General features: G+C 42.7%; 1 protein-coding gene across 1 annotated transcript in view; it reads right to left on the bottom strand.

Annotated features, from left to right (window-relative positions):
* Nucleotides 1–13243, bottom strand: part of DZANK1 (double zinc ribbon and ankyrin repeat domains 1) — a 60427-nt gene that overhangs the window by 11981 nt on the left and 35203 nt on the right. Inside the window, exons 12-18 of the mRNA XM_059705459.1 lie at nucleotides 11707–11911; nucleotides 9544–9647; nucleotides 7534–7608; nucleotides 5678–5774; nucleotides 4222–4322; nucleotides 1572–1652; nucleotides 913–1040 (exon numbers count right to left, since the gene is read on the bottom strand). Coding sequence (XP_059561442.1) covers nucleotides 913–1040; nucleotides 1572–1652; nucleotides 4222–4322; nucleotides 5678–5774; nucleotides 7534–7608; nucleotides 9544–9647; nucleotides 11707–11911 — 791 coding nt within the window. The remainder of the gene's footprint in view (nucleotides 1–912; nucleotides 1041–1571; nucleotides 1653–4221; nucleotides 4323–5677; nucleotides 5775–7533; nucleotides 7609–9543; nucleotides 9648–11706; nucleotides 11912–13243) is intronic.

Here is a 13243-nt window from a genome sequence, read left to right as displayed (position 1 = left end):
AGTGTTTGTGTGAACTAATATAAATTCAAAGTAAACATCATTACATAAAAGGGTACGGTCTTTTTTTTTTTTTTTTTTTAGTTTTATTCATTTCAAACGGGCCGGATACGGCCCACGGGACGTAGTTTGCCCACGGCTGGCTTCGACCCTGTCTTAATAATAATTCAGGAGGCAGTAATGTTAGACACCTGGGATGCCCCTCGAGACCTCTAGTTCAACAGCTTGGTCAGCAGGATAGGCAGTTAACAGGAAGGACCCATACTCAAGGAACTTTCCACCCCAGGTTTCCTACTATTTGCAAGAGAGCAACAGGAACACAGGCTGGGAGAGGTCAAGAGGCAGGACAGCACCAAGACTAGGACAGTAGGTAACAAAGTCATCACACATGATTTGGTATCACTTTGTCCTGCTTCACAGCTGGGGAAACCAAGGCACCAGGAGATTTTGTGGTGAACTCAGATGGACCCGTCTCCTCCCCAATGATGTTAACATATGAGACAACTGTATATCATTTTCTTTGTGCATTAACTTCATGGGTATATTCCTGTGGGGCTCTCTTCTCTTACGGGCCTTAATTCAGATCATGACGAAAACATTGGTTAACACCCTAAGCACTAAGAACCTGCCAGCCCCACGATAGTATACATTCATGAATTAACAAAATGTACCGTCCTTTATAAAAGCTACTAAAATTTAGGCAATCCAAAGGTCCATTTTGAAGATTTCGTTCTATCCAGATTTAGAAAATATGGGCGGTTGAGTCTCTCACTAAGGCCACAATGGGTGCGGATGGTGCCTAAGTGGATGAAATTGCACAGGGCATGCATGTAGCTGATCCTGCTGCAGCAGAGCTCAAGGTACTGGCTGGCTGCCGCATGGCGCCAGAACTCTCCTCCATTGTGTCTCACTTACGGTCCCCACGGCCGCTCGAGGTCTGCTCCTCTCTGCACGAGGACTGGGATTGCTTCATGGTGCCTATTGATCACAGCCACGGTAATAACGGGTCGGTCTTCATTGTCACTGCAGTTGGGATCTGCTCCCTGCAGCACATGGAAAAGGACAAGCCTGCCACAAAACCCTGCACTCAGGAGCATCTAATCGCCTTCTTAGTCACTAACAAACATCCTTGATGGAACTAAACGGCTTTAAATCCACAGAGAAGGGAATCAGGAACCCTGAGACCCAACAAAGAACAGACAGAGCTGCCATGTCACTAGGGTGGTAAAACTTCTGTTTCCACATCGGGAGGAGTAGGCACCCAGACAACCTTGCTTCTTTAGGAAACATGACGGTCACATGGGATCTCACAGACCAGGGATTCTGTCCACCTGCATGCACGTTATTTGGGCTTATATGCACTTTTCTGCCTATTTCTTTTGTCATAAAAACTAGCAACAGGTAACAACAATTCATGTAAAGCTTTGGACTCGCCATTTAATCCATTCCCAGCATTAAAAAATTTAACTGGCCCTGTGATAATCACAACGTTGGACAGAACTTCCATCTGAAAGAGACAGAGATGAAACATAGGCTGGAACCCCCAGAGAGACTTGCTCTTCGGTTGCACTTACTTCATCAAGCAACTGTTCAATCACAGAGACTCTTCCTTCCCCTGTCGGTCCGACTTCCTTCAGCAGGAGCCTGTTTTCGGGCTGCAGCATTACAGAATGTGGTCATTTCCACTGCCGCAAAAATACTTTTACTGACAAGTCCCTCTTACCCAGGCTCAACCCTCGAGGTAAATGTTTCCTCTCCAGGGTTAAGTTCTGAGCCCCAGGGACAGGGGAGCATGAGCAGAGCGTGTGTGTGTGTGTGTGTGTGTGTGTGTGTGTGTGTGTGGGCCCCAACAGCCAGCAGCACTGAAAAAACCCACCTAATGTACATTTTCATGGTCTTTGAAACACTGCCTTGATAAAGGACACCACACTCACATTGTTTTACATTATTAAAGACAGGGATGCAAGGAGAAATCTTACCAAAACCAAGAAACACCACACTAGTTTTATTATGACTATTTCTAGGAGAAGCAACCAGGTGAATCCTAAAATTTACTTTGCATGCTGGTATAAAGTGCTCAAAGTCAGCCTAAGTATGACAGTTCACAATACATGCACCTGAGGTGTGAGTGAACCAGTAAAGTCAACCTCTTGCTTGGGGGGAAAATAACCTCCCATCTACCTATCGTCAGAAATCTGAAGATTTTATTATCATTATAGTTTCAAAATGCAGTGAAATTTATCTTTATATCATCTTTCCTTATGGAGAAAGGAGTGCAAATGCTGGCTACTGGAAGACTAAAGGAAGCAGTCTAGAAAGCAGGAGACATTACCTCTAGTAGGTTTCTGCCACTGGATCCCACCCAGGGGTGACTATGGGATAGTTCCGGGACCACCATTTCCCGGTTTATAGAGCGAAAGTAATGCCACCCCTCCCTGGCTCCCTAGAAGCCACGGGGATGAGGACACTGGCCAGGGCCTCTGAGCCTTTGGAAGAAGATGCAAGGTTCACCCTCTGTCCTCCCAGTGAGCAGCTCAGAACAAGATGCTCTAATCCATCGGAGGGCGGGGGCAGTTGTTTATACTGAATTCCATTCCTTATGGGGAAAAAATGTACTAGAATGTCAACTTCATGAGGTCTGAGACCTTTATGGCTTTTGTTTATTTTCAACACCTAGAACTGCACCTAGAATAGATGTGCTCAAAAGTAATCACTGGATGAATGAACAGATGGTATAGCTTCTGTCACTTGTCCCCTAAATGAGAATGAGAAGATAAAGGCACATAACACTGGGGGATTCAGATCATGTACAGAATAAGTGGGTAGAATGTCCAAAATGGTAAAATTGTTATGAAGTTTATGGAATCCTATACTTCTCTTACACTTACTGACAATATTTCAAACTGGGAGAAGGTAGAGTACAAGGAATCATAAGCAATTAAGTTTACAACAATTCTCAGGTATTCTTTTCAAATTTATTAGTGTTTATGACACAAGATAAAGAGCAGAGTCCCTGCCTCCAGAGGAATCACAATGCAAGCTCGGCGGCAGGTTTGTGCGTCCTGAGGACCCTGCGGGCCTGGCTTAACTGAAAGCTGGAGGGCGTGACTGACACTGTGTCCATCCCTACTTCCAGCTGGAGACCCAGGCTCTGGGCTTGTTGCCAAGTACCTCTGTTCTCTGCTGCAGCCAGAGGACTGACTACAAGGTGAGGTGGTGGACGGAGCAAGGACACCCACTGTCTCTTTCTGCAAAGCTCCCGCTGAAATTATTTAAACTCTACCAGCTGTGGAAACTCTGAAAGGATGCCATCAGTGGATCAGAAATGGTGAGGAATCCAGAGATTGAAAGTTGATGGGATCTGACTGACAAGGAAACCTAACCAAAGAAAAAACCTGGGTGAAAACCAGGGTGAGTGTGTTTTCTTCAGGGAGCCCTGCGGATGCTCAAAGCTAATCAACAAGGAGGGTGGAAGCTGAGTGCTGGGCCGCATCATGAGCGTGTCATTAGAGGGCTTTATTGTAAGTAGCTGAGATGGCTGGTGTCCTCCTCTCCCATGCAAGGACAGGAGGCTTTTGCTCTCTGCTTAAACCCTGATAGCTATTTTCCAGAGAGTTCATGATTTGCTTCACAGGCACCTCCTGGGAGCACTGGGGCCCAGGAAGGGCAGAGCCCCAACCTCTATGACAGACATAGGGGAGGGTCTGGAAGACAGCTCACACCGGAGTACTTCGCAGCACACCCTCACCACCAGAGGAAAGGCCTTCTTGTACTTTCTCCTGCCCCTGCCCACAACCCTCCAGGGAAGCCTGCCCCAAGTATGCTCATCCACCCACACAGAGACTCCAGACCCACCCTTGCTGGGCACCCATGCCAGGTGCTTGTGAGAATCAAACTAGCTCTTCATTTGTTAATGTGACCAGACAACCAAGGATCATCACATTCGAGACAAACCAAAAATAAGAACGAGAAAGATGGGCACACAGAACTGACACCAGAGGAAGCAGAGGTGATTCAGGACACTGATGAGAATTTTTAAATAATTCTAATTAATCATCTTGAGATATTTTAAAGGATTCCAAAAAATCAATACAAACTGTCATGAAAAAAGGAACAAAAAATGAAAAAAAAATATATTCTTCCATTAAACAAAAAATCTCAAAATAAAACATTAAGTAGACAGGCCAAAGAAGACATCTGTTAAGGACCAAGGGATACACATACTGTAAGCTGCTCCTTCCTTTCTTGAAATGTTCTGGTCTTGAAAGTCTTCGTCCTCTTGATTTTTTCAGTGGTATCTGAGGTGCTGTGGCAGTAGTCGCTCACTGGAATGACAAAGAGTTGTGGACCAAAATGATGCCCCCCAGCCTCTCCTACAGATATAGAACTAGAGTCTAGTGCAGGGGTGGGCAAACTTTTTGACTCGGGGGCCACAATGGGTTCTTAAACTGGACCGGAGGGCCGGAACAAAAGCATGGATGGAGTGTTTGTGTGAACTAATATAAATTCAAAGTAAACATCATTACATAAAAGGGTACAGTCTTTTTTTTTTTTTTTTTTTTTTTTTAGTTTTATTCATTTCAAACGGGCCGGATCCGGCCCACGGCCCGTAGTTTGCCCACGGCTGGTCTAGTGCCGTGCCCCTCAAGAGGATAAAATAAATTTGTAGAAATTTCTGTTTGATTAAATCTGGTACGAAGGACTCCGGTAGCCATTCATCTCAGTCTAGGACCAGAGAGGATGGGGGCGGTGGGGAGGAGAAGAATTGAAATGACTATAGTTTTTAGTCCCCAAAGAGCACTCCACCCCTGTTTATCTCCCTAAGCCTGTGAAAGACTTCAAAAGTCTCACCCCTGCATTCAGGGAAGCCAGAGAAATAAAATGGCTGGCACATGAAAGTAAGACATATGGTTGGGCTGGCAAATTTTAAGCAATTCTGCCATCCTTGCCAAGTCAGTGTGTTCCTGGTCAATGGCTTTAAAATCAATGGAAGGACCCTAGCTGGTTTGGCTCAGTGGATAGAGTGTTGGCCTGCAGACTGAAGGGGCCCTGATTTGATTTCGGTCAAGGGCACATGCTCGGGTTGCAGGCTCAATCCCCAGTAGGGGGCATGCAGAAAGCAGGCAATTAATGATTCTCTCTCATCATTGATGTTTCTATCTCTCTCTTCCTCTCCCTTCCTCTCTGAAATCAATAAAATATATTACAAAACCTATATAATAAAAGCCTAATATGCTAAGTGTCCAGTCGGCCAGTTGGCTATTCAACTAATCAAAGCATAATATGCTAATGATATGCTAACACCACTCAACCACTGGCTATGACGTGCACTGACCACCAGGGGGCAGACGCTCCGACCAGTAGGTTAGCTTGCTCCTGGTGTCCGGCCGATCAGAACTGGGTGAGATGGACCGGACACACCCTAGAGCCCTCCCACAGTCCCTCTCTGGCTGGCCAAACTCCCGCATCCCTCCCCAGCCCCAATCATGCACTGGTGGGGTCCTTTGGCCTGCCCTACACCCTCTTGCAATCCAAGCTAAGGGACCACCCCCCCCCAGTGTCCGAATTTGGTGTACTGGGCCTCTAGTAAATAAATGAATAGTATCTACTGTACCAATGTTAATAGTAATGTACTTATAAAAAAATAATAAAATAAAATCAATGTAAGGGCACAACTTACCCAAGCTATACCTGCTGCCAAATATCCCATGACCACCCTCGGTGACAGTGCTCAGAAAGTGGTCGCTGAAATTCATCGCCTTACTCAGGTAAAAGTTCTGGCCAATAAAAAAATGCAAGCACCGTGATGATAAGGCTGCTGTGTCCTAACACCTCCCTGCCAACCTGTTCCTCTTTCTGTTAATGACAACTCTGTCCACACCTGGACATCCTTCCTACAACTCCCTCACACCCAGGATGTTCTGTTCATTCAGCCTCTTAAACAGGTCCTCAGTCTGGCCCCTCCTCTCAGTCATTACAGCCTCACACCGGGATTATCACAATGGCCTCCCAACAAGTTCCTGCCAGCCCACCTTCCACGTGGCTGCCCACTCACCCTTTTTATAAGTAACCGTGTCCTGACTCTGCTTAAAACCTTTCTGTGTCTTGGAATTAGGTGGCAGGGTGGGGAGGCTTAGGCTGTAGAATTTAAATCCTGGTTCTATCACTTACTAGATTAGGGACCTTGGAAGAAGCAAGTTGCTTAACTTCTCTGAGCCTTTCAGTTCCTCACCCACAAAGTGGAAATACTATGACCTGCCTCAAAGGGATGTTGTGAAAGTAAAATGAGGTGAAACAGATGTTTATAAAATGAGGATAGATAATACATAGGCCAGGCTTGAAATCCTGTATCCATCCTACCTCACGTGGCTGCCGGCTCCTGCCATAGGGAATCACCTGCTACTTTCTGAACACAAAGTGCAGGCTAAGAAAAAACAGTGAGCCTGGGCATATTTACTCCCCTTCTACTTGATAGATAGCATGTTGTAGATGCTATTGGTGCCCACCCAGTTCCCCCTAACTGGTCAGCTGCTGTGTGGGTTGCTAACAGCTCACAGCTGACCCCGTTCTCCTGCCCTCAGTAGTTGGGTGCTGCTTTACCAAAGGAGTTATGCCCCGCCCCTCCCTGCCTCTACTGGGGACAACTGTGTGGTGTCATTCACAATCCAGAGCTCCTCGTGGATCCAGCTAAAGCCAGACATTACTTGTGACCACTTGCTCATTTAGCTCCTTCCCCTGCCTTGTCCCAAGTCCTTCACTCCCCTTCTCCTGAAATACCTCCCTGACCTAAGCTCTGCTCTGGCCACACCAGAAACATGGCATTTAGTGCTTTACTTGGTTTTAAAGCCTTTCATATGCATTATCCCTTGGATATGCCCAGCCTCCCTGTGAGGTAGGCAGGGCCCATGAATCTATCTTAATTTTAAAGACATTGTTAACACCCTGCTGGGGATGGCCAGGACCTAATAAATAGGAGTTCCTCTCCTTTTCCTTGCCTTCTTTACCCATCTTCTCAATCCACTGATTCTTCTTTTGTATATTTTGACTTCTTGTCCAATGACATTTAAAGTTGCCAATATCACTTACACACTTACAGGCTCTGTGGCAATGCCCCAGCCACCATATAAGAGGGCAGATCAAAGGAGACATGGCCATAGCGGTTGGTTTCTTTTTTATAGGCAAACAGGTCAGAGTACATGTCAGCAAACAGTTTTGTCAGTCTTTTCCCAAAGCAGTTGTATCACAGACCTGCCATCAGATGTCAGTGAATAGAAATAAGGCTGAAAATCACAGGCCCAATCGGGTGGGTGACAATTCTTGTTCTCACAGTATCACTATGTGCCCGAAAGCTGGCTTCTCTCAAGCTTAGCTCGGTTATTTATCTAATTCCACAAAAGTGTTGGCCTAATTCAAGTTCCATAATATTTGAAACTTTTCTTTTCTATGAATTACACAGAAACACTTCAATAAATCATAAGCCATAATTTACTAGTTCAGTCAATTCCCCAATAAATAACTTCTGAAGGTTTCCCTCACCTTGTTTGAGACTTGAACATAATTCAGCCTGATGCTAACTTCATAGCCATCTTCATGGACAGTAGCAGAAAGAAGCTTTTAAAAAAAGTATTAGAGAGGAGTCACAACTGAGGGTATGGAACTCAGTGCCCTGAGCTACAACAAAGAGATTCTGAGATGTTAAACTATAAATTTAATCAAGTATCTAATTAACACAAAATAAGGCAAAAAAGATAAACAGAACAAAAATTAGATAATATAGAACACAAATAGCAAAATGGCAGACACAAAACTAGCCATATTTATAATTATAAGTGAAATACTCCAATGAAAGAGCAGAGACTGCCAGAATGGATAAGGAAGCAAGATCCAAATTTACACAAGAGACATGCTTTAAGTTTAATCAAGCCCTATGGCTGGATGCCACCACCTTGGAAAAGGTGTCTTGGGGGCCAGGTCTTGGCAATCAAAGGCAATATATTATAGTTGAGCATCTTTCTCTGTAAGCAGTGGGAGGGATTTAGATCAAACCAGAGATCAGCAAATGCTTTAAGGATCATATGGTAAATGTTTTAGGTTTTGTGGGCCAGAGAGTGTCTGTCATGAATACTCAGCATTGCCATTGTAACACAAAAGCAGCTACAGAAAATAAGTAAATGAATGAGTATAGCTGTGATCTGATAAAACTTTATAAAATTGGATGGCAGGCCAGAATTGTCCCACAGGCCATAGTTTGCAGACCGCTGGATTAGGCAAAAAAAACTAATAAACCATCAAAATAGATGATCAAAGGAAATTGAGCAATATTTGACCATAAAATAGTTTCAATGTTGGACTTCTAGTGGCAGAGGAGCAGACAGGTTGATTTTCAAAGGTTCCTCTAGTCTCGTGACAGAGGAACAGGTCTTCTTACAAGGTGTCTCTTTACAACAGCAGATACAGGGCATGGTGTTTGGGGTCTGACAGACCTGCTTCAAAGCCTGAATCCCCCCGAGACCTAGCAGTGCGGTCCTAGGGAAGTCACCAAACCTCTCTGAGCCAGTGTCTCTGGGTGCAGGTAGGGTTTGTTCTGATTATCTACTGCAGTGTAAAAAATCCCAGACTCAGTTGCATCAAACAACTCCCATTTTTATATGTTCATGGATTCCAATGGGGCCCAGCAGCAATAGCTTGTTTTTGTTCTATACGTCTGAGGTCTCAGCTGCAAAGACTCACATGGCTAGAGGTGGCTTCATGTTAGGGAACTGGAATGACCTAAAGTCTCATCACTCACTGCCTGGCTCCTGAGCTGGGATGACTCGAGGACTGAATTCATCTGGAGCTGCAGACAGGTGCACCTAATGTGGCCACGCCATGGGCTTGGGCTTCTCACAGCAGAATGGCTGGGCTTCAAGGAGTTGTGAGATGAGCATGCCAAGCGAGAGGAAGCCATGTGCCTACATAACCACGCCTTGGGACTCCCAGAGCATCATTTCTGACATACTCTTGTCCAACAGTCACAAGCCCACCAGACTCAAGGTGAGGAGATATAGATTCCATCTTCTAATGGGAAGACTGTCGAAGAATCTGTGGCCATGTTTTAAAAACTGCCACAGTGGTAATCCTCCTACCTTGAAGGTTTGTTTTGAGGCCTAGAGATGATAAACGTGATACAGATATTGTTATATGGTTAAATCTCATAATTATTATTGATAATATAGTGTAGGGTTTAAGAAGACAATTTGGCTGGATTAAACTATTCTGGGTCATTTAGCTCTGACCATCAGGATTTCCACAGCATGTGGCATCTAAAAGCATGAGATGCTCACAATTTACTGTCTTAGGTCAGGTGCCCAGGAGCAGACCCTAGGACAAGACTCATGTGCAGGTGATTTATAAAGGCAGTGCCTGCAGGGGAGGATAGTAAGGAAATGTAGAAAGCAGGACAGCAAAGGGAACGGAGCCGAGCAAAGTACAATTTCAGGCGGAGGGTACTTCAGCCTGATCCCGTGGGACACTGTGCGGTGGAAGTTCCATTCAGAGTCCACTCACCTTTCCCATCCTGGGCTCGGCAATCAAGGCCCGGAATTCAGAGTTGTTCTGAGTATAAGCCCTGAGGTGCGCAGAGATGTGATCCAACTGTTTTCTCCAGTATCCTAAAGAAGAGGAGAAACCCATCCACATGGTTAATTCTTCTGAGGCTAAGAAAGAAAATGCTGATGTGGATCGTGTATTCTCAGAAAGGTTGTTTTCCTTTGCCAAACTTTGTGATGGTTTTTACTTACTTGAACCTCAGCTATGTACTATAAGTTCTATTTTTGTTCCCAGCTCCTTTTTACACATGATTAATTATAGACTATTCTAGAATCTTAAAAGAACATATTTTGATTGTTGCACATTGGGTCTTTTTCTTTTATTCTTTTAAAATTATGTTTAAATTAACCATATTGAGATATAACATTAGTAAAATGCACCTACTTATATTAAATGTACAATTTGAGTCCTGGCCAGGTGGCTCAGTTGGTTGGAGCTTCATTCTGTACACCAAAGGGTTGTGGGTTTGATTTCTAGTGAGGGCACATATCTAGGTCGCAGGTTTAATCCCTAGTGGGGTTCATACAGCGGGCAAGCGATCAATGTTTCCGTCTCTCTCTCTCTCTCTCTCTCTCTCTCTCTCTCTCCCTCTCTCTCTAACAACAAATCCTGGGTGAGTATTAACATATATATATATATATATTTTTTTATAACCTGTATATAAAATTTACAATTTGAGCTTTGGCAAATGTATACATCCCCATTAATATGTTGAACACTTGAACATCTCAATTACAAAAGACAAGCAACCAAATTTAAAAATGGAAAACCGGACCTAACCAGTTTGGCTCAGTGGATAGAGCATTGGCCTGCGGACTCAAGGGTCCCGGGTTCGATTCCGGTCAAGGGCATGTACCTTGGTTGCAGGCACTTCCCACTCCCCAGTGGGAAGTGTGCAGGAGGCAACTGATCAATGTTTTTCTCTCATCAATGTTTCTGACTCTCTATCCCTCTCCCTTCCTCTCTGCAAAAAATCAATAAAATATATTTAAAATAAATAAAAAAATAAAAAAGGAAAAACGATCTGAATAGATATTTCTCCAGAGAAAAAATATAATGGCCAACAAGCACATGAAAAGACAATATCATTAGTCATCAGGGAAACATTAATTAAAAGCACAATGAGGGACCACGTCACACCTACGAGGATGGCGACAATGAAAATACAGTAAGTGTTGGCAAAGATGTGAGAAATCAGAACCCTCATACAATGCTGGGCAGAATGTAAAATAGTGCAGCCACTTTGGAAAGCAGTATGGAAATGTTAAACATAATTTTATCATTTGGCCCAGCAATTGCACTCCTATGTATATACCCAAGAGAAATGAAAACATGTCCACAGAAAAAATTATACATAAATGTTCACAGCAGTATTATTCATAATAACCAAAAGGTGAACAAAACTCAAATGTCCATCAACTGATAAATGAAACTACAAAATGTCATAAATCCTTATAATAGATTATTATTCAGCTATAAAAAAGAATGAAAACCTAAAACATGCCAAAATATGGATGAGCCTTGAAAACATTATACTAGGTGAAAGAAGTCAGTCACAAAAGACCATATATGCTTTCCATTTATATAAAATGTCCAGAACAGATAAAAAGCACAGAAAGTGGATTCACAGTTGCCAACCACTTGGGAGAGGAGATGTGGGAAGTGACCGCTTAAAGAGAATAGGGTTTACTTTGGTGTGATAAAAAGTTCTGGACATAGAGTGGTGACGGTTGTATAATATTACTAATGTACTAAAGGTTGCTGAATTGTACACTTTAAAATGGTTAAGAGAGTGAATTGTTATGTCAATGTTACCACAATAACATAAAGAGATAATAGCAAACAGCAATAACAACACAGGTTAACATTTCTGCCATAATAGTAGAAGTCTATGTGTGCTATTTAATTTACAACTAGAAGAGGGGACTGTGAATCAAAACATCACAATACTAAAAGTTAAAGGAAGAGCAGTTTAATTCCAATGAAAATTCCTTTTAAAAAGACAAATAAAGGAACTTATTTCTTATATATAAAAATAAATCTAAAGGAAGAAAAATTGAGATTTTCTTTCAAAGAAAGAGTGAGTTCCCTCCTGACAAGAAAGCATATTTTTATCCTCACCTCTTCCTGGGCTGACGGCTGTAAGGAGAGGCTTATGGTCACTCATTTTCTCCTGCCTCTGCTGATGGGAAGCCATTTCCAGTTCCTTTTTTGCTATCAGGTTGCCAGATGGGTAGAACAGGCCAGTGGTCTGTGTACCTACATTCTTCTTAGTCCCATCATGTTTGGGTAAAGGAACATTCAGGGACTGCCAGGCAGATCGGGACTACAAGTGAGGCAGAAACATAAAATATTATAATTTTATTAATCCTTTATATTACCCTCAGAAAACAATTGTAATCAGAAGTAAAAGTATCTCAAAAAACAACAACTGTATTTTAACCTAAAAGAGGGTTTTCAGCCCTTGCCTCATCTCCCTTGCTTCTGTTTTCCCAGCAACTCCTAGACCCATCCCCTTAGCCATTTACTGTCTCAAATTCAGCAAATCCACTGATGTTCCCTGTTCTGCCTGAGGCCTGAAAGATATCTATCTTCCCAGCCCTACACTTCATTAAAGCACAGACTTTACTATCCATCCACACCCAACCTCTGGGCACCAATATTTCCTGTGAAATAGTCCCCTGTGTCTGGACCTGAGGACATAAGAGAACCAACATGTAAGGTTATGTAGGTTGTGCACTGCATCTAAAGGGGTACTGGTCACATAGTGGACATGATATATTTGCATATTTATTAGGATAATTTTTATGGTGGATAGAAAATGTCTTTCTAACAAAATTAGTATATTATAATCAATTTCCAACAGATGGCACTCAAGTGTCTTCAGGAAAGATCACATTTGCACAAAGGTGCCATGTAGACTATTGGCAGTCCCAGGATGTACAACCCAATTTGGATTAAGAAGGCTATGAATTTCCTAAAAATTAACACAAAGTTACTAAGTGCATGTGCATTCTCTCTAATAATTATTCATTCTTCTAATGAAGAGATAAGAAGAAACCTGAAGTATTCATATAGCTTATAGAGAAATTCATGAAAGGCTAACACAAAGCTGGTGAGTGTTTAAGTCCTTCTGAAAATAACCTTGTGAAATTTTCCTCAACCCATGTCCAGTTTTTATAAATGGAAAAAGCAATTTTATATACCTGATCTAAGTTTCTAAAATATAAAAGAGCCTTGGGGAAAGTTCTTGGTGTGCTACATAAGACATTCAAGAGAAGTATTTCCTCTCTCATATATTTTAAATCCACTTCTCCTAAAAGATATTATATCTGTTGCCTTGCAAATGCAATTAGACTTCAATCTATTGTAAATAAATGATAGATATTTGATTTCTGAAGAAATCACTCAAGTATTTAAAACCCAAATGAATTAATTTTATTTCCACACCTAGTTGAAAAATCCATGTGAAAGGTCTAAATCAGTGGTTCTCAACCTTCCTAGTGCCACGACCCTTTAATACAGTTCCTCATGTTGTGGTGACCCCCAACCATAAAATTATTTTCGTTGCTACTTCATAACTGTAATTTTGCTACTGTTATGAATCGTAATGTAAATATCTGCTATACAGGATGTATTTTCAGGGGTCGCGACCCAC

The sequence above is a fragment of the Myotis daubentonii genome, chromosome 8, assembly GCF_963259705.1.
Source record: "Myotis daubentonii chromosome 8, mMyoDau2.1, whole genome shotgun sequence".
NCBI classification, from domain to species: domain Eukaryota; kingdom Metazoa; phylum Chordata; class Mammalia; order Chiroptera; family Vespertilionidae; genus Myotis; species Myotis daubentonii.
This window is presented reverse-complemented; position numbering and strand designations above follow the sequence as displayed.